Here is a 20,965-nt window from a genome sequence, read left to right as displayed (position 1 = left end):
CTGCCCAGAAAGGGGCGAAACCAATCCTTTCATTGGCAAGGTGGGGAGGAAGTGGGTGGGGAGAAGTGGTTGAAGGGCGGACTGATTACATCCACAAACTTTCATTAGGTGTCCTTTCTGCCATCCAGCAAAATTTACTGGGTGACCACTGTGTGCCAAGTGTTGTGTCAAGAATGAAGAGTACAGCACCCAGTCCTTGTAGACATAGATTATTTTATCGACGTAGAAGCCTGATTGAGAAGTACATGCAAGGGCAGGGTGAATGCAGAGGAGAGAGCGCGAATCTCTGCCAGGTAGCACAGAGGGAGGCAAGAAAGACTTCATAGAGCTGAGTGTTGAAGGACAAATAGAATTTCTGCAGATAGAGAAAAGGGAGAAGGCACTTTTAGGCAGCGAGAATGGCAGGTGCAAAGGTCCTGAGGCAGATGAGGGATGAGCACAAAGGGAGGAAGGGGAGCAGAGCTAGGGGCCTGAAGTACTATTTTGTGTGGATTTTAGTCTCTTTCCTACTTGGCTACTTGTTTATTCATCTGTTTTCCACTCTAGAATGTCCATGCCTGTGTGTGTATGTGTGTCAGGTAGGGTAGGGTGGTACAGCCTTATTAGGGTCAGCATCCCCAGCTCTTAGCACCACCTGGCACTTAGCAGGGGCTCATTAAATGGTTACTGGATTGAATTCAATGATTAAGGTGAATGTGGGGAGGGGAACTGGAAAGAGGCAGCTTGGAGGGGAAATTAATGCTGAAGACTCAAGCAGGACTCAGAGGAACGTGGGCCAAATCTAGTTGCTGGAAAATGCATACTGGTCAGGAGTTCGAGGCTCCCCCTTTCCCCAGCAGCGCCGCCCCCGGGGCCTGAGGCTTGTGGGTTGTGGAATTGAAGGTGACGAGGAATGTCTCCCTGCATGGTGCGTGTGATTACCGGTCCCAGTCTCCCTGAGGCCCGTGGGGCCATGCTGGAGGGGGCGGGGCACCCAGAGGCCCGGGAGGGTCTGGGGCGCTGAGGGACACGGAACAGTGGCTGCACTCACCAGCGCCGGCAGCCGCATCCACGAAGGTGCCATCACCCTGGTTGTGGAAGAGGAAGTTGGGCCCATTCTCGTTGTCACAGAAGATGTCTGAGGCACTGCTGCTGAGGATGGGGCCCACGCTGACACCCCGGCCCCCTAGGACAGGACAGTGACCCACAGTGAGTGGCAGAAGCAAAGCCTCCGGCCCGCGAGGAGGACGGGGGTACCTCTGAGGCCTTTGAGAAGCGCTGTGGTGATTCCTCAGAAGAGCTTTGGGGACGGGGGAGATTCCAACCTTCTGGATGCTTCTCTGAGCCCAGATCTGGGCTCACAGTCCTGTAAACTTGTGTGGAGGATGACCACACCAATGATGAGGCAAGGGAGGGGCAAGACAGAGTCACTTTGTGCCCAAGCCATGATCCCATGACCTATAGAACACAGAGGCCACCCTACAGATCCTTTCCTTCCCTTCGGAGGCTGACTCACAACGATCCCCAGCCCATATCTACCCATTTGATCAAGTCACAGATTTTCCTGACAACCCCCACCCCCACCCGGAGTCAAGACACTGGGTGTGCTCCTGTCCTAAGAACATGGAGGACTGGGTTCCGGCTAAGGCTACAGGCTGCTTTCTTGGGTTTGCTTGACATAGTAAAGCAACTGGGAACAGCCTATAAGTCCATCAACAACGACTGGTTGAATGGGCTGTGCTGCACCCATTGGACGGACCGTTCTGTAGCTGCTGAAAAGACTGTGTAGATCCGTACGTATTGACTTGCAGGGGTGCCCACGACATACTGTTAAATGAAAATACAATTCACCAAGTAATGGTATGGTGTCATCTTAGTTTTATTAAAAAAAAAAAAAGAAAAATACATGATATTTCTGGATGTGTTTGTGCAAACTTGTCGTTGAGTTTGGGGGAAAGTGGGAAAGGCCACGCCCTGTGTTGTTAACCCCGGCTACCAGATGGGGTGGGATCTGGGGAGGGAAGGAGAGACGGGAGTTCGCCTTTTTTGGGAACGTCTTTGTGTTTTTGGCTTGTTGCAACAGAATTGCTTCTGTAGTTGGAAAGGAAAAAAATCCAATAACTGCATACTTTTTAAAAAAGAAAGAAATCAAGCCAGCTCGACATTAGGGTTTGATGTCTCCAAGATCAAATTTGAGCTACCCGTGTCAACAAGTCCAATATGAAGACATCTTGAACAAACAGCCCCAACGACTGGGTTTCAAATCAAGCCCGGAAGCCCCAGTCACTGGGAATACTGGGCAGAAGACAACCTGGCCAGGACGGGGATGTGGATTCTAGTCCCAGAGCGGCTGTTTACAAGCTCTGTGACCTGGGACAATTTATGGTACCCTTTGAGCCTCAGCGTCCTCCTCTGTAAAATGAGGGTAGCATGACCTGCCTTTTCTATTTTAGGATTTTTATGAGGATCACATGAAGTGAGACACGTGAAAGGGCTTTGTGAATCCTACCACCTTGTTACTCAGAGTGAGGTCCACGGGCTCGCCGCAAAGGTGCCGCCTTGTTAGAAAGGCAGAATCTCAGCCCCCGCCCCCCCCACCCCCCCACCAGTCAGGACCTGCATTCTAGCAGGACCCCTGGGTGGCTACGTACACAGTCAAGTTTGAAAGGTGAGGCTCTAACGGGCTATTCAGTACAATAAGAATAGTGATCAGAGAATTCAGAACAACTTAGTGTTGTTATTTGTTAAATAAGCGAGAGCTCAGGCAGACCTGAGAGATGTTGGGCCAGACCTCCCCCCTGCCCTCCCCCCACCTGCCTGCCTGCCTGGCTCTGGATGGGGAAGAGGTTTCCATAAACTGTGCTAATGCCGGATGGAGGTTCTCTTGGTCAGCGGACTCCTCCTGCCCTCTGAGAGACGTCCCTGGAGGAAATCATGGGGCCTTTCTCACATGTGCACTGCAGCCTGCCCAACAGGTCCGGTGTTGGGGCCCAGGAGGAGGGGATGGGTCCAATGGCGTTGCCACTCTCCTCACTCTCATGGTTGAGCTCCAAATGAACACACTCTGGGCCCTGTGCCTCTCATATTCCTCCCAGGTAATCTAATTAGCTCTCCAGGAGAGCCCAAGCCTCTTGAAAATGGAGTCACCAAATCCACAGGGCTCCTGGGGAGCATCATCTAAGATGTGGCGTGCGTTTTTCATTAGGAGAGCCAGAGTGCGGGGCGGGGAGGCTTTCGGACGCCTTTCTTAAGGCCAGTGGGGAGGGCTGCTGGGCTGTAACCTGGGAACCACGTCTGCACATTCAGAGAGGAGCCCCAGAGCGGGCAGCTGGCCCTGCCCCCGTCCTGCCAGATTCCAGCCCAGGGCCAGGCTTCAGTGAGAAACCCCGGGCCTTGCCCGGGCCCCCGGAAATGCCAGGTGGGGCTCTGGGACTTGCCACCATGCAACTCCGTCCATCCTCCCCACTCTAGTGTCCTCCAATTTCCTCTCTGCTTCTGGCTCTCAAGCTGTGACACATTCTCTTCATTTTCTACAAAGCAGGTTATTTCCCTCTTGGACAAATTTCTAAATCTTTCTAATTAACTAATTGGGTTGGGTTGAAGCCTTGTACCATTTGTAACCTGTAATTATTAGAAAATTGCCATGGTAACCACACTACTAATTAGTGACAATTTATTGCCATGGCGACCGGACCATAACAGAGATGTTACCCACAACTCCTTCTTGGCAAGCTCGCCGCACAGTTGGGGAGCAGGTGAGTTGACAGGGAGCCAGCCTCTTGGGCACTGGCCCCAGCAGCCTCAGGATGGAGAGCCGAACTCGGGTCTGAGGCAGGGGCGGCCGGGTGTCTGCACCCCTTGCTGAGCTGCGGAGGAAACTCTACTCCCAGGTGGATCATGTAAATCTTCTCCAAACCAATAAAATCCATCCATCCTGTGTGGTCCACGAGAGAGGTTCCTGATTCAGTATCTTCGACCTGGACATTCTCCCCTCTCCCAACTCTTCTCCCTCCTGAGGTTTAGCGCACATCTTCCGGGGCCACCCCAGGAGCCATTAGGAACAACTTTATTTCTGCCTTGGAGGATGATGTCCCAATAGTGAGTTAAGTTCTACTTTACATCAATTACTTCTTCTGTATGTGAGGTGGGCACATCCTCTTGGGGACAAGCAGCTCCCCAGCTGGGGCTGGAGACGCAGCCCTGGAAAGTGTGCGTGTGACCTTGGGCACATCACCGAACCCTTCTGGGTATCTGTTTTCTCACCGCTAACGTGAGGCTGATAGTAAATAGCTTCTTCTCAGGCTGTCATAAATATTAAGTGAGCTGGTTTTCGGAAGGTACTTTGGAAAATGTCAGGTGCCACATCATCATTAGCTGGGACAATTTCCCACCTGCTAGGTGAATAAAATCCCCTTATTTCCCCAGCACTTTCAGGCTTCTAAGGCCTCTTTGTTCTGCTGTTGGGTGCAAATGCCACGCCCTACCCAACCCCTCCTGAAGGCTTCTCACTCTGCCCACGAAGCTGGGTGGGAGAGCTAGAGTTGCAGGGGAAAACGCCTCCCCAATGCCCTTCGTCCTCCCACCACATTCGGGCACCCCCTCTGATTATCTGCCCCGTGGTCCTGAGACCCACGGGGTAGCCTCATTTACCCTCAAGCACTGCACCCCTAAACCTCTGTAATCCTGCATCCTGGCGATGCAGACTCAAGTGCAGTTTGGGTATAGGCAATCCATTTCTCAGATTGCATGCAGGCAGTCTTGGGGTGGTCTGCCGACAGGCCAGATTGTATCTGGGAGCCGGAGGTGGTGGGGTGATGATGGGAAAGCGAGGCTGCGTGGAATAAGGGGGGCTTGCTGTTGTGGGCCGGACCCAGGCACGATGAGGCAGGGGTATTTGCCATGCTAAGGAAAATCCTCTAGGTCCTTGCTTGGCCTCTGCACCTGCTCCTGTTCCAGGAACTTGAGCTGTGTGCTCTCCAGGCCCTGGTCACCCTCCCCATAAACTGGGGAGGGGAATGAGATCTCCAAGGCTCCTTCCCACTCTTCCAGTGCATCCTCCAGGCTGAAACTTGGGATAAGTGTGGCTGGGAGTAGAATCCCGGGTCCTTCTGGAGCCCACACCAGTAGAGGCTTTGTGAGGCCCTTTGGCCCAAGACTCTGGACCCGTGGGATTAATCTACTGAGACCTCAATAGAATACAATTCTTGTGGATGCCAAGGCCCACAGGCTGCCAAGAGCATCCAAGAAATTGTAGAAGGATAGCAAAGATGCTGGAAAACATAGGGGTGGAGGAATGGGCAGTGTGTGTGTGTGTGTGTGTGTGTGAGAGAACAGGGAGTGAGGGTCAGGGCAGGATGGTAACAGGGTCTTTCAGCCTAAATTTCCCGATCATTCAAACATAGAATAACACTGCGTTGGTGCTGGTGCTGCTACTCACAAGCCCTCTGTGAGCCGTCCAGGTACCCAGTAGGGTTCCGAGCGCACGGGGTGGAGGGTATTAGACACGGACATTCCACTCCTCCCTCAATGCTTGCAGCCCCCTCCCTGTAGGACGCTGAGGGGGCGGGGGGCGGGAGAACGGGCAGGGGTCTGAAGAAGCTCTTTGAGGAGAGCGGGCAGGGAAAGGGGTAGCAGGACTGGCTCCTCTGGCCACCTGTTTTCCAGTCCCCTGTCCTAGGTGTCGTTCGCGTCTCATCCCACTGCACCAGTTTCCAGGTGAGGAAATTGAGGCTCAAGGAGGTACGATTGCAGCCAGCAGGCTGCGGATCGCAGTTCAAACCCACATCTGAGTGACCCCAGAGCCTGTGAAAGCCCCCCCCCAGCGTGCTCTCAAGCCCTCCTACACAAGCTGCCTCTCAGCAGGAGAGGGAGCTGGACTCCTGGTAAGGCCCGGAGTGGCCAGCCACAGGCTTGATCTTTCTTTAAAATCTCTTATTTTAGCAGAAGAAACTGCACCAAGATCACATTTCTATTATAAGAGTATTTGTGTTTGTTGTGAAAGAAAAAAAAATTGTCTTTTCTTGTCAATCATCCAGTGCATTGACACCGCACATGTCCTGGGGCATTGGGGACCCTGGCAGGCCTGTGGCTGCACTCCCTGAGGGTCCCGGGCCCTGGTGGAGAGCCTGTCACTCTAGCTCTGCTTGTCACATCCGCTGTGCTCCTGCTGCAAGGCAGTGGCCACCTGCCAGCCTGGGGGGCTCCGTGGCCCCCACTCTGCTGCCCACGGTCACCTCTCTGGAGTGGGCTGATGGGGAGCCGCCAGAAGGCCTCAGCTGGGTGTTAGGCTTCTCCTTCTCCTCCAATAATGACTTCCTATAAATCAGATCTGCCCTCCGCTTTGTTCTACACTGCTCCCAGCCAACAGCAAAAATCCCCACCCTGTATCATAAATCCACCTTCATTTTCTTTCCAAATTTCTTTAATCACCACCTTGCAACCCAGACAGATGCTCCCTCAAAAGGTGAGGCTTTCTGAAATGCAGAGCTCCTGGGGACGGGGTAGAGGCCGGCGGGGGTGGGGAGGCAGGGTGAAGAGGGAAAACCAACGGATTCCAGTGAAGAGGGGCGTGAAGACGCCTGTGACTATACCCAGGGCTGGAGGGTGGGCAGGGGGACCCACGGAGACCGCCTCCAGGGCAGGGCTAGCTGGGCCTGCTCTGTGCTTCCTCCTGTACCCAGCACCCGGGAAATGCCCAGCCGACGGCCCTGGCATCCCCCTGGGCACCTCAGATGAGGAGGGTGTCTCTGTCTCCTATACTCCGAGGGTCGCATCCCTGAGCCGGGCCTGTGCCAGGCATGTCCTATACCTCCTTTCACTCTCATGCTCCCACTGCAGGCGAGAAAACTGAGGCCCATGAGGTTAATAAATTGCTAATCACTGCCTGGACAGGAGAGGTGGCTGAGGCAGGATCTGCACCAGCACTGATCCTGTCCTCTCAGCAGCTCTGCAAGACAGTAGTTGAGACCACGAGTTCAAGGTGCTCAGAGAGGCTGGGGGAGGTGCCCAAGGTCACCCAGGGCTGCAGAGGCCAGTGCAGACTTCTTGGTCCTTACCTTCCCTCTCCTTGGGTTCCATGCCAGGCCCTCGGCCACATGGACAACTGATTCTCAGGATTCCTTGCACCGTCCAGGCTCTGAAGGGCTGCAGGCATCTGGGAAAGTCAGGGCTTGGGATTCTCCTTGAACCAGGAACCATGGGGGAGTGGGCTTGCCTCCCTCAACTCAGCAGGAGCCCCTCTGTCAGCCCGCAGCCCTCCGGTCCCCTGAGAGTGGGCATGCTGGCCGCTAGATGGCACTGTGACCTAGCGGAGCGGCGGCCGCCCGTGGACCCGCTCGAGTCCGGAGAGAAGGCCTCCCCTCCCCCTCGGGAGAGCCGGCAGCGCCTTTGGCCCGCCTGCCGGCAGCTTGCCTGGGCCTCCCCCTGCTGCCCGGCACAGCCTAGGCCAAGCAGCTGCTCGGGCCACGAAAACTGGGGGTCAAAATCAAGCCCCTGAGTGCCAATCCCTGGGACTGCATCCTGGTGGGTGCAGGGCCTTCCTCCTTCACCAGCCCCTCCTGTTTTGCAGGCTGGAGCTGGGATGCTCAAACTGGAGGTCATCAGAAAGGTCAGCGGGTTGTGGCCGGTTAAGCTTCGGGGGTCAGGGCTCTGGGTGCTAGTTTCTCGACAAACCTTCTCTGTGACCTTGGGCAAGCCCCTTCTCTCTGGACTTCGGTTTGTTCTTTTGGAAAACAAGAGGTTCTCCAAGGTCTGTCCAGCAGCTGGGTGTTGTGTGGCTGGGCTCTAGGGACCTCTGGCTCCCTGACGGCACATCTGGTCATGGCTGGCTTCCCCCCAGGGCCTGCTCAGGCCCCTGCTCATCACTGCCTGCTTCCCTCTCCTTCTCCAGGCCCCATGTGCCAGAGACTCAGCAATCAGGCCGGGCTCCAGTGGCGGCCCTTCCATTTGGGGTCTGTCCCTGGGGCGTCGGGGGGGTGCTTTGGGCTAGTTTTCTAGCCAGATGTCCGTGTGTCATTAATGAAGTGACAACGGGGGCCGCAGGGTAGAGTTGAGGGGCTTGGCGGGCAAGGAAAGGGTGGGCTGGGGAAGACGGGCAGACACAATAGTAACTTGGTGGGCCAGATAAGTTCTTGTCAGCCAAATGGCTTTTGGAAGTCTGCAGAGCTGCTCTCCCGTGTCCTCTGGACATACCAGCTGCCCCGGCCCTCCTGCATGCTCCGCAGAAACTGCTGGCCCTTCCCTGAGCTTCCCGGTCCTTCCAGCACAGCCTGGCGCAGTTGGCTACTACTCCCATCCCCATCCGTCCTCCTCAGCTGTCTCCTCTTGGTCCCCTCCTGCCCCCTCCTGGTTTCCTGCTAGCCCATGCACCAACCCAGCCAGCGTGAACAATGTCCCCTTCATGCTCGGACCCAGCCGCAACCTCCTGAATTCTTTTATTCTGTGTAGAAGCCTCTCTCCCAGACCTCACCTCCCTCCAGCTCATCATTTTCAAGTGCTTCATCTCCCCAGCCCACACTCCTTCTCCTGCAGATCAAGGCACTTAATTGCCAGGCCAGCCCAATGCACAGAACTGGGAACTATTCAGAAAAATTGACTGTACAAATCTAGGCTGAAGCTCCTGCATGTTTATTCCTTTTCCCAGGAAAGCCTGGTTTATTACTGACACTCAGCCAGAAAGGCTGCACGTTCACGTGTGGGGCTCTTGAGCACTTTGATGGGGCTGGAGCTGTGCAAACTATTTTACTGTCTAGCCGTTTGTTCCCACAAACTTTGTCAGACAGGTCAACATCCATCTCCCTGTTTCGCCGAGGTGGAAAGTTGCTAGAGAAAGGCATCATAAACTCAGGAGAGGCTGCAACAACCCTTTCTAGGTAGGGCTTTGAGAGTGTGCTACCCCCCAGGTGTATGGAGGCAGGGCAATGGCCCAAATGACCCCCATCAAGCATCCTTCGGAGCCCCAGGATTTGGATTTGGGTGGGCTTCCCTTTTGGAAGTCTGTAGTGCAAGTTGGGATGGATATTATCGGGAAGGTCAACCAGCAAGAGGATCTCTATGTCTATATGAGAGGATCAGGGTGAGGGAGGCCGAAGTTCATGTGAGACATTGTTGTGCATAGCTCCGGCTTCCTGATTTTTGGCACCCCAAACAGGAACTGGATTGCTCTGCCATCAGCAGTCTATTGGCAGATTATCAGAGTTTAGTCAGCAGCCGTGCTAGAATTAGAAAAACAGCCTTCCCTAGAAAGATCTCCCTGTCAGAGACTCTGACAATAGGTCCCCCATCCAGAGAGGTGTGGGGGGGAGCATGTCTTCAAAAAAAGGGGCTGGAGAGGTTTTGGAACAAGAACACAATTCTTTGAGCTCAGTTATCCGAGACGGGACCCAGCTGAAGCTTAGGGATTTAGCACTCAATTCCTGGCCGCTTATGTATAAGTAAATAATTTCATCTGCTGTTTGGCAATAAAGAACGCTTTAACTCTTGGCCTTTGTGATTTGTCAGTTTTCTCCTACAGAACCTGTTCACCCATCGTTTGGGTTACAGCAGGGAATGGGGCAAGAGGTTCCAGGGAGTGGATGATGTTACAGTGTTCTCATCCTATGTCCCACATCCCCCGTGGGGTCCCCCAAAGCCCACGCCTGCCAGATAGCCCACCAACCCCTGGAGAGACAAGTGTTGGAGAAGCTGCCTCTGGGTGATGGGATGGAATAAAGCCTTCATCCTCCCTTCCCCAGGGACACAAGCCCACCCTCTCCTGTGGTCTCTGATGAACCAGATGCAGCCTTGTAGGGCCCAGGGCCCAGCCCCCAGCCCCAGGCCTCCCGCCCTTCCAACCCACAGCACCCCAGCCTGCCACCCCGCGTCACTCTGCCTACCTGTGTATTTGCTGACCCCAGCCTCAGCAGCCACATCTCTGAGAGCCAGAATGCCCTGGGAGAGGTCACTGGCCTCGGGGTCCATTTCAATGAGGGCATCAGGGCCCACGTTACCGTAGGCATAATTGGCGATATAGATAGAGTAGCGTCCGGAGCCCTGAGGAGGAAGGGAAGGAGGGTGGGTGAGCAGGCCCCTCTGCACTCGTCGTGGTCTCCTTCCCAGAAAGTGGCTCTCCCCCTCCTCGTGTAGGACCATAGGTCTTCCGTGGGTCAGGTTCCTCTCCCTGGGTCTGGTGTGCAGGGCCTTGCATGCTGGGCACGGCCCAACTCCAGAAGCGCTTTTCCCCGAGGCACCCCCCCCACCCCGTGCCCCTCAGAGTCCTACAACGAAGCAGCCCTGCTTCTCCTTCTATCCTGTTCCAGAAGAACACATCCCTCCCTCTCCCACACAACCACCTTTTTATAGACAATTTTCTAATGTGCCTCTCTCCAGCTGAGCTCTCTCCAGCTGCCAGCCAGGGTAGCTGCTCAATAAATATTTGCTGATTGATTGATCTACCAATTCCCATTATTCTCAGTCTCTCTCTCTCTCTCCCATTCAAGCTCACCCCAGCCAAGATGACAAGCAAATTCCAGAGTCATCTCTCTCTCCCCACCTCCCACCCTGGATTCCCCCATTCCACGATTTTGGTGGCACAGGAAGCTCGGATATGGCAGGGGTCCTCCTTCCATTCCCTCTGTTTTCCCATGTTACCAGAAAGAGATAGTATATTGCTTCTGCCTTTGTATCACTGTCTCAAATATTTTTTTTCCTTTGCATCCAAGAGAAGCCCTGGGCACCAGCTCCTCGTTGCTATCGTCGTTGTCTGCTCTAGTCCGAAACCCCGCTGATGAACGGTTCTTTTCTGCCTGTTATTAGAACCGTGTCATTTCTTCAGTGGATGCTTCCTTTCTCCCCAGAGAGCCACCTGTTTTCTACATTTGAACAGTTTTCCATCTTTCCTCTCATCCTTTTCATTTCCCTCCAATTAAACAGATAGTAGATATTTCTTGAGTTCCAACTACCTGCAACGTGCTCTGCTATAAATGTCCCTAAGACAAGGTCTTCGTTCTCCAGTTGCTTATACTCTCGTTTAAAGGCAAGCTAGAAACGCAAAACAACCCGAGAGAAACAGCTGAGTTCCTGGCAACCCTCTCTTCTCAGCCTTCAGCCTGCTTGGCTGGCTTCCATTTCTTCCCCAACGGCTCCATAAGCGGAACCCCCATCCCACCTCACCAGTCACTGGCTTTATCCCTTCCATGGGAACATTTTCTTTGGGGGAGCTGACGAAGAACTACTTGGGTCTGACTGGTGGGTGAGGCCAACGAAGGAGCTTACGGTCTCCTGAGGGGATGCAGACATGGCAACAATAATAGTTATATATATATATGATTAAGAGAATATGTAAGTTAATGATCCTGGAAATAAAATTTAAAAGAATGTGAACTCTACTAGAATGAACATTTTTTAAAAGAGAGAGAGAGAATATGTACAGCATTTCCTGTACAGAAGAGGGGCTCCCCGAGGAAGGAGCACTGAACCAGGGGGAGTTCAGAAAAGGTTTTCTAAGAAGAGTCTCAGCCAGGTGAAGTGTAGAGGAAAGAACCTTCCAGGCAGAGATGATACAGAGAATGATGTATGTAGGGAAACCACAGGCAGTTCGTTCAGCGTTGCAGGAATAGAAAATGCAAGGCAGGGCGTGTCAGGGGCTGGAGCTGGAGAAGGAGGCAAGGATACTCCCTACAGATGTCCACGCCCCCTCTGTTTCGGTTATCTGAGGCTCCATCCTGCCACCTGGGAGACTATGCTTTCCGAATCTTGTTACTTGGTCAGCAGCACTGGCATCACCTGGGAGCAGGTTAGATATGCAGACTCTCAGTGACCCTGTCCCCTCCGCCAGACCTGCTGAATCAGAATCTGCATTTTCGCAAGACCCCCATGTGATCCCCACGCAAAACCGAAGTTCGAGATGCAGGGCTTTAGAGCACGGCGTTGTGACTGGGGGAGAACTCTGAGCAACGCCTGCCCATGGCAGGAGCTCGGCATGTGTGTGTGGAATGATCGCACGAAGACTGAATGAGTGGGGCCAGAGGGGAAAGTGCGCCATCCCTGTGCCCACGCCTGACCCTACCAGCTGTTAGCAATCCCCGCAACAAATGGGCAATTAAGCCCAAATGAACTGAAAGGCACTCTGCTGGAAATTAGGATGTTTATAAAATTCCATTATACCTAGTTCCTTTCTTCATTGTATGGGGATGATAAAAGTTGACAAATAGAGATGTGTTTACGATTGCAGAGGACTTCGGAAATTCGCCATGTGGCCTTGACTATAGTCACTCTGGGATGGTGAGGTGGTTGTGGAGATGAGCCTGGGGAGAGGCTCCCCAGGGCAGTGGGCTCCCCCGTCAGCCTACATCAGAAACACCCGGAGCACTGTTCAACCGCAAATGCTGGGGCTCATCCCCGGAGTTTCTGATTTGGGAGCTCTGGAGTGAACAAGGTGCCAGGTGAAGCTGATGCTGCTGAGCCAGGAACCACACCTGGAGAGCCCACTGGTTTAGGGATACTAGGCTGGGCCCAGTCCAGGTTCTGCCCCTACGTGGCTTTGTCCTTGGGCAGGTTCTTCACCCCCTTAGGCTGCATCTTCTCATGTGTTAAATGAGAATCATATTCCCCCTGCTTCCTGGCAGGGTGGTTGAGAAGATGAAATGAGACAACACACGTGAAAGGTCTCCAAAAGATAAAAATGCTATATAAACATGAGGCCTAATCATTATCGATCAGGGAACGCTCCTTGTAAGAGATCGGCTTTGAGCTGGATCCAGAAAAGTAGGTGAGTGATGAGGCGGCTGCAGACAAAGGGCGAGCAAGTGTGCCCGGCTTGGGGCCAAGAGGGGATGAGGGCCGCTGGGGAGAGGACGGGGAGGGCACGCGGCGGAGGGGAGGGGCGTTGCGGTTTGAGACCTTTACCTGCGAGACGGCTCTCCAACTGCGGCCTGCGCCAGAGTCACCTGCAGGGTGAGCTCAAACCCAGACTTCTGCCCCCCTCCCCCGCCCCGTGGGTTCAGACTCAGTGGGTCTGGAGGGTGGAGTGGGGGTCGGGCCTAAGAATCTGCATTTCCGACAGTGCTGCTGGTCCGGAGACCACACTTTGGGAACAGGTCAACTAAAAGGCGCCAGGTGGGAGCTGTGGGGCTGAGGAAGGAGTAGGGTGAACACTGTAACAGAACCTGTGGTTAGAAATTTGTGACTGATACCGCTTCACCCAGGGGCAGGCTAGCCGTGGGATAGAAAGGCATCTGACGGGTTCTCGGAAAGGCAGGGCTCAATTCCTGGCTTTGCCTGCCATTTAACTACGTAACCAAGGTCAACTTGCTTAATTGCTGAAAGCCTTAGTTTCCATATCTGTAAAATGGGGATAATGACAGCAGGTACCTCCTAAGCCTATTGTGAAGATTCAGTAAGACAATGTGTATAAACCACTGAGTGCAGGGCTTGGCGTGTTGCTAGCTCATTACGGTTAGCTGTCATTATTGGTAAGATTGCTTTTGTGTTTCCTCCACTACGCTGCATTCCTATCCCCCAGTTTCCAGAGTGGCCGTGACCTGGCCCTACTCCTCCCCTCCACAGTTCTCAGGCCCCAGGGATTGCCGGGGTGGTGGTGGCTGGACACAGAAAGCAGCCCCTCTCCTGGTGGTGGTTTCTAGTTCCCTGAGGCTGGGGCTGAGCAAGCTGCTAAGTGCCTGCCTACGGTGCCGCGTGCCAAAGCTTTTTTTTTTTTTTTTTGCATTTCACACCGTGCCTTTGTCCTGTGGTTAGACGCATGGGCGTGCAGGTGACCTTGTTAGGACAAAGAGTGCATCTCTTTGTGATTAACCTTCAGGCCCCTGCCACCAGCTCAGAGATGATTCCCACCTTGGCCAAGTGTGGGAAGCCTTGGTTCAGCAGGAGCGAGGCAGGAAGCAGGAGGCTCCCAGGGTGGCCTGGCCTGCCCCCCCACCCAGACCCTTCTCACTCTTTGGGGCCGTTCACAGAGCCACCGTCGCCTCCTTCCCTCCCACCAGGCAGGAGTCCAGGTGGCAAAGATTCAGGTCAGGGCTAAATGTGGCTTCACAGCCCAGCTTGGCTTCTTTTCTCAGCACCAGCTTGTTAAAAAATAAATATTTATACCTGGCACCTGCCTTCTCCCAAGGCCTGGAGGCCCCTGCTGTGAAGATTCACGCTGAATCCCCAATCCCCCTGGTGCCATCTCAATCCTGAAATGAGCCAGGGCCCCTTGCCCCTGCCCCCGGAATGGAAGCTAGGCGGCAGCTGGGTCCCAGATTTACTGATGACTGTCTCTAAAGCCAAGGAGGGGGCAGCAGGTGAGCAGGTGACAGGAAGGATAAATCACCTCCACGGCCGGCCTCTGGCTCCGGCTGGGGCTGCTGGGACGCAAGCCTGGGCTGGGGCCACCCCACAGGGCAGGTGGCTACAACTCCTGCCCCTCCCCCTTGGTCTCTCCTCCCTACCTGCTGGGGTTGGCACGTGTGTGCGGTAGGGGGAGCTAGCAGGCATGAAAGCAGTGACAGAGCTCCTGATTAACTAGAGTACTTGGACATTCAGGCCACCCTCCACTCACCCACTCACGAACCTCTTTGTCATTCCTTCATCGCTCTACAAATATTTTCAGGGAGAGCCCTATGGCTCAATGCCTGGCACATAGTAAGCACTTAATAAATATTGGTTGACTAAATGAATGAGCACAAGGTTTAGAGCTAGAAGAGTCTGAGTCATGTCCTAGTCACATCGCCAATCTATTTTGGGTCCTCAGGCAAGTCACTGCCCCAAGCTGGGCCTTGGTGCCCTCCTCCCCAATGGACACGGTGATGACAGCCCCTGACCAGTTTCCTCGCTGGTTGCTGGGAGAGCCTCAAGGGAGAAAGGATGGGAAAGTAGATGGTAACTCACCTTGCGAATCTTGTTAGTATTTAGCACCTACTATGTGCAAGGCACTGTGGGAGCTGCCGCGATGGAGCATCTTTGGGCTCTGCCCTGGACAGCCCCACTCTGTCGGGGCACATCTGCCTGTTGGCTCCCCTCTGGGCTCTCACATCGCTGTGTGCCCCCCTCTTCTCCCCAGACCCCCTGTGCACCCCTGAACTCACCGTCCTGTCCACACAGGCCACGGAGCGCCCGGCAAAGAGGCTGGCCACACCACGGGCCACGTTGACCTCATCGCTGAGGATGTCTTCCCACCGGTTGTTGCGGAACTTGAACAACTTGTCTGTGTACGTGGCCACCCCTGGAGAGAAGAGGAAGGGAGGCTGGTGGATGGTGGGCCAGTGTGCAGGTATGTTTTGGGGCACCTGCCACAGGTGGTCGGGGCCACAGGGAGATGTCATCTGCGGCAAGGGGAGCGCTCCCCACAGCACTCACTCAAGCAGGTGAGGCTCTCTGTCTGGGGGGTGCTCAGGTATCTTCAGTTGAGAGAATAGATTGGCTTATGAAAATGGCCAGCCCAGGCCTCAGGAACCACAGAAGTGTTACCGCTACTGTGTGTCTGAGATGACCCTCAACAGCTGGATTTCACATTCTGCACCATGCTCCTGCAACACACAGGAGATCGGGGATTGCTAACATTTCAGCACCCAAACTCAACCCAGAATGTCTCTTTCTCCAGGACCTGCCTCCTACATTCTCTATAGGATTGCAGGGCCTCATTTGGGTCTGAGAAGAAATGGTCCTGGTTGGTGGGTGGGGCTCTAAGTCCAGATCCAGGAAGGGGCTGGAAGTGGAGCTCTGATGGACCTGTCGCCCACCCCCAGGGGAACCTGATGGCAGTAGGGTCGGCATCCAGGTGGGGTGAAGGGGGTGAGCAGCCCTGGGAGGCCCTCGAGGGCAGGAGTCTCCACCCCTTTCAGAACTGGATGGGGGCTGAGGACCGCCAGCTCAGAGAGTCGCACATATGGGCACCACGCAATGTACCACACGTAATTGCAGGGGCTCTGTGGCCTCCCAGAGCACGCTCATGCCTAAGCTTTTTTGGGGGGAAGTGCAAAGAACTTCTGGTGGCCGGAGGCTCAAACCCTTCTAAGACCACTTAGGCAGAGCTCTCCACTCACCCCTAATTTATTTCTTGTTCGTGTGAGCCCCAGCGCATTCATATTTTAGGAGGGATCATGTTCTACTCTCAAGGACTGGCATCGGAAACACAGGGGGGACAGCAGGGGAGCAGCTGTAGGAAGCCGGGAAGGTGAGCTGGGGGACGAGTGGCCCTGAGGACAGACCCCTGCACTTGACTCTCTGGCTGGCCCAGGGCAGAGGTCACCACTTAGGGTGAAGGGAGCAGCATGGGGCAGTGGTTAAGACCTTGGGGTTTAGAGTAAATAAGCCCCAGTCCTGGTCTCTGTTCTACCCAGATTCTACTTTTAGGAGCTAGTCGTTGACTTTGGGCAAGTTGCTTAGCATCTCTGAGCTTCAGTTTTCCTATTTGCAAATGCGACGACAGTAATAGCTGCATCCAGTTTACTGCGAGGAATACATGAGATGATGTGCACGAAAGGCGTAGCACAGCGCCCCCTCAAGGTGGTGGGTAGTAGACAGAAGTGGTCATTCCCATGTTACAGATGGGGCACTCGTGTAGGTCCTTTAGGGAACGTAAAGGGGTCTGGTAGAGTCAGTGTGTGAAATGAGTGGCTGAGAAGGATTGTGGGAGTGGGAGCGTGTTAGGAGAGGGCAGTTATAAAGGATCCCTCAGGTGGCTCTGCCCAGGAGAGGACGAAAGGCTTTGCTCTCTCAGTGGCCTCCTGTGGAAACCTCCAAGACCACAGGGACCCACAGGGAGTGCTGTGTGGTCTGTGGGGTCTGGAGTTGGCCTCTGAGATGTTCGCCAGATACCAGGGAGCCGGCACCGGAACAGAGCCCTCCTGCCCGGCCTGACCCTCCCGGAGGTACAGAAGCCCGTCCGGGGGAGGGAAAGGCCCTTCATGAGCAGAGCAGGAAGCAGATCCAGGAGGCCTGCCGGTGTTTGTACGTGGAGGCTTGGGCTGAGGAGCTGCAGCTGGGGTGAGCACAGAGCTGCTGTGGCCGGCGAGGGAAGCCCACTGGGGCAACCGAGGAGCCTGGGCTGGATGGAAGCACAGGTGCCGACTTCCATTAGCTCGGGGTCTTACTGGCTCCCCTTACATGTGGCTGTGGGAATTACAGGATAAAATGCACTGAAGCCCCGGCCCAGGGTCAGAACCGCCCATGGAGGCCCCGTACCACCCCAGTCCGCAGACCGCAGCACAATCCCTGGGGGCCAGACATATTTAGAAATTTAGATTTTGTTCTTCCACATTTTAGAAAGGTAACACAGTGCACACACCGTTTATTACATAACACCCCCAGGAGGGATGGGGCAGCACCCTGTAATTAAACACATTAATATTTCTGCAGTAAAATATATGAATATTCACACTAAGCGGGATAAATAAAGCCTATAAATAGCTTGCGTCAGCTCAGGACAGGTTTTGCTATCAATTCATTTTCCCACAAACTTAAAAAAACAAAACAAAACACCTGAGGCTTTCAGAGGGCTTTGGATTTGAGGACTGCGGAGAAGGGACTGTGGGCCTCGACTGCCATGCTCACGGCTATTCCCGAGGCAAGGGCAGCCTTGTCATCACTTCCTGATGCTTGGGGGACCTCTGAAGATGGCCCTGCAGGCTTCTGGGTTTCCAGCCTCCACCAACAGCAAGCAAGCCTTGCCCTCCTCTGTCTGACCAGAGCCCCTTTAGATGCGACCTCCAGCTAGTCTAGCCCCGCCGAAATATGGAGGTTAACTTCCAGCACCGCGTGGGCCGGTGTGAGAAAGCAGCGGCCGGCAGCTGGGGCTCGGCAGCCCTCGATGGGCCCCTCCGCGTTTGGCGGGAGAAATTTCTCATGCCGCGGAGTTCCTGCCCCTCAGCGAGACAAGAGAAGCCCATGGGCCTAGGGGGACTCTGTCCCCCTCTGTTCGCCACTTCACCTCCAACTCCTCCTGCTCGCCCAAGATACACATTTCCCAGAATGTGCTTTATGGAACCCTGGTCTCTGTGAGCTGCCTGGAGGAAAGATTTTGTGATCATCTGAGTTTGGGAAAGACCACACCTTCCACCCGTCCCCCCCACCCCCGCCCCGGGGAGATTCTCAATAGGCATCAGTCTATTAAAACTTGGACAAGTCCTGCAATAAGTTACCTGCTTAATCTTCTTTAATCCAGCCTGTCCCAAACACAGCTGGCCACGGAACCCCTTTTTGCAGCTCACCTACTAGCACCCTGCGGAACGAGCACTGTTCTTAGCTAATTGCCGTCTTAGGGTGCTGCTGTTGGGCCAGGCCCTGGGCTTTGTGGCCAGATGGGTCCGGGTGCCATGTGCTGTTAGCCTCTTCCCCTGTTCCACCTCCTGGCTTCCGAGCTGCCCAGGGACACCCAGAAGAATAAACTAATTAAGGTAAAATGTGCAACACTGATGCAGAGCCTTGTAGATCATAAATGGGAACGGCAAAATCAATGGCAGCCCCTCTGCAGGCAGAGGCCCGGAGGCCCCGGGCGAGGAGAGACGGGAGCCCGTGATTTAAGAAGAGCAAACGCTCTGGCAGCTGCAACCTGGGTAATTAGGTGTGTCAGGAAGACAGATAAACAGCGGCCTGTGCTGGTCGATGGCTCGGGCGGTAACCACCCAGCCCTGGCCCCCGGCCCGTGTAAGCGTGTAATCCTGCCTTCTGGCTCCTTGTAGCTGCACTCTGCCCTGGGGTCCCGCACCGAGTGGGGGGGGGCAGCTGCCCAGGAAGAAGAGAGGCTGTTAGCTGCAGGAGAGAGGGGCTCTGCTGAGCCCCCCCGGGGCAGATTCTGAGAGGGCAGAGGCCCAGGAGAAACAGAAGGGGGTTCACGGGCAGGGGCAGGGGGCTCTAGGGGCCACGGCCCCTATGAGAGGTGTGTCTCGGGACTCCCATTCCCATCCTGACTTTGACATCTTGGCCGTAAAGGACACTCGAAGCCCTCAGAGGCCAGTAGAAGTGCCAGTTGCTGCCAGGCAGCCAGGTGGGAAGGCCCAGTAGGTGAGGCTCATGCGCCCGCCATGCCCTGTGGGTACCAGGTGCAGTAGGAGGCCACCGGGAAGGAGGAGTCTGGGTCGCTGATTCAGGGCACTTAAGGTCCATCCAACGAGAGGGACGGGCAGAGGAGATGCCGTGGGACCACAGTGAAACAAATACTACTTAACATTTCTGCAACACTTCACATATTTTCATTCATGTGCCAGGCATTTCACACACATTCATTCATTAACCCTCACCACAACCCCCGACCTGGGGACTATTTGCCTGCTCAACTTATAGATGAAGGACCTGAAGAACAAGAGACAAGGGACCTGCCTAAGACCCCACAGCTAACAGAGCTCTGAGGGGCAGGACAGGATGATACGTCCTGCAGATGTCAAGAAGTCAGGATGGAAGAGGCTACGGTGATGAGGGAGGGCTTCATGATGGAGGAGGCACGTGAACCTGGACTTGAAGGGTCAGAGTAACAACAATGACTCCTGTTTATAGAGCACTTAGCATGGCCAGGCTTTACACGAAGCCTCTCTTTTATAACCACCATCTCGCCTAAACACCACAGCTACCTTGAGAGGTGGTGCAGCCCCATTTTACAGACGGAGAAATTGAGGGGGCAGAGAGGTTAGTCAATTGCCTGGGGTGACAGACCTAGTGGGTAATGGAGACAGATTCAAAGCCTATGCTTCTGAGTGCTGACTCTGAGGCTTGGGCAGACAGAGGGGAGGGGTGGTGCTCCAGGCAGGCAGGGGACATAGACAGATGGAGAGGCTACATAGTTTGCCCAGAGAGGAGAATTTGTGGAGGTTGAGGGGGAACAACATGCAGGGCAGGAGAGACCCACTAATTCCAGGACTGAGGGCAGAAGGGGCCCTTGGTGGTTTCTGATCTGGGGAAGACAGTGTCTCTAGAAGACTAACCTGGCAGTGGAGTGAGGGGTGGGCTAGCAAGGGAGAAAAGGTGGTCACTTCTGTGATGACAGTAGGAGTGGGAGGAATCATGGGATGCAGGAGGCGGGTGTGGTAAGGGCAGGGGGAGTTGAGTGGGTGTAATGGGTCAGAGTGGGACAGTGACTGAAGCAGGGACATCAGGCCAGCTGGGTGTGGGAGCAAAAGCTTGGCTTCACACCGTTTGCATCTGACAGGGTCACAGAGTGGCTGAGAAGACATGTCCAAGAGGTCACTGGCCACAAAGGATAGCAGCTTGCAGAGCAGTGAGGCTGGGGTGGGTGCGAAGGGGAAAGCACGTGTCCCAGGAGCAGCCGCATTCAGATGTAGGAAAAGAAGGGGCAGACATGGAAGAATCATCAGACAAAAGGGGAAGGTTCTTCACGGAGGGCAGCGGTGTCAATCAGGCAAATGGCCCTCAATTCACCCTCCTGTCATCCCTTCCACACCAAGCTCTGCCGCCAGAGGGTAACTTGGAGCCACTGGAAGGGTGAGTTGGGTCATAAAGGGCTCTTCCTAAGGATCATTGACCTGAGTGCCTCCTTCCCCATGGCCTGCGCCACCTCAGGGAGATGACCAGACTTATGGTCTGGTACGGGTGGCAAAGGGAAGAGTGAGCAAGTGTGTGTGGCAGGGAAGAGGGCTCTGCCTCCAAACTCCTTCATAAGGCAAAGAGATTACTGCCAAACAGCAGGGTTAAGGAGGGAGCCAGCAACATCTGGGGCAAGTCACAAACTTGTCCTTTTCTTATTTGTAAAATGGGATCATGAGAATGCCTACCTATTCATCAGGCTGTTGTGAGAATTAAATTCTATAATGTATGTGAAGTACTTAGAACAATATCTGGCACAAGATCAGTTTAATAAATCATAAAAGCAATATCATCATCATCACCACCATCCTTATCACCATCACTACCATCATATCATGACCACCTTCATCATCCTCATCACCACCATCACATCATCATACCATCCTCACCACCATCATCACGACCACCATCACTATCCTCACCATCCTCATCACCATCATCATGACCACCATCACTATCCTCACCATCCTCATCACCA

General features: G+C 54.4%; 1 protein-coding gene across 3 annotated transcripts in view; it reads right to left on the bottom strand.

Annotated features, from left to right (window-relative positions):
* CRTAC1 (cartilage acidic protein 1) overlaps positions 1-20,965 on the bottom strand; it is a 148,492-nt gene that overhangs the window by 37,637 nt on the left and 89,890 nt on the right. For all 3 annotated transcript variants that reach the window (XM_081823685.1, XM_081823686.1, XM_081823688.1), the window contains exons 4-6: positions 15,039-15,175; positions 9,852-10,008; positions 1,031-1,165 (exon numbers count right to left, since the gene is read on the bottom strand). In XM_081823685.1, the coding sequence (XP_081679811.1) occupies positions 1,031-1,165; positions 9,852-10,008; positions 15,039-15,175 (429 nt within the window). The remainder of the gene's footprint in view (positions 1-1,030; positions 1,166-9,851; positions 10,009-15,038; positions 15,176-20,965) is intronic.

Source organism: Leptonychotes weddellii, chromosome 6 (assembly GCF_054177405.1).
Source record: "Leptonychotes weddellii isolate Sample4059 chromosome 6, ASM5417740v2, whole genome shotgun sequence".
In the NCBI taxonomy this organism is placed as follows: domain Eukaryota; kingdom Metazoa; phylum Chordata; class Mammalia; order Carnivora; family Phocidae; genus Leptonychotes; species Leptonychotes weddellii.
This window is presented reverse-complemented; position numbering and strand designations above follow the sequence as displayed.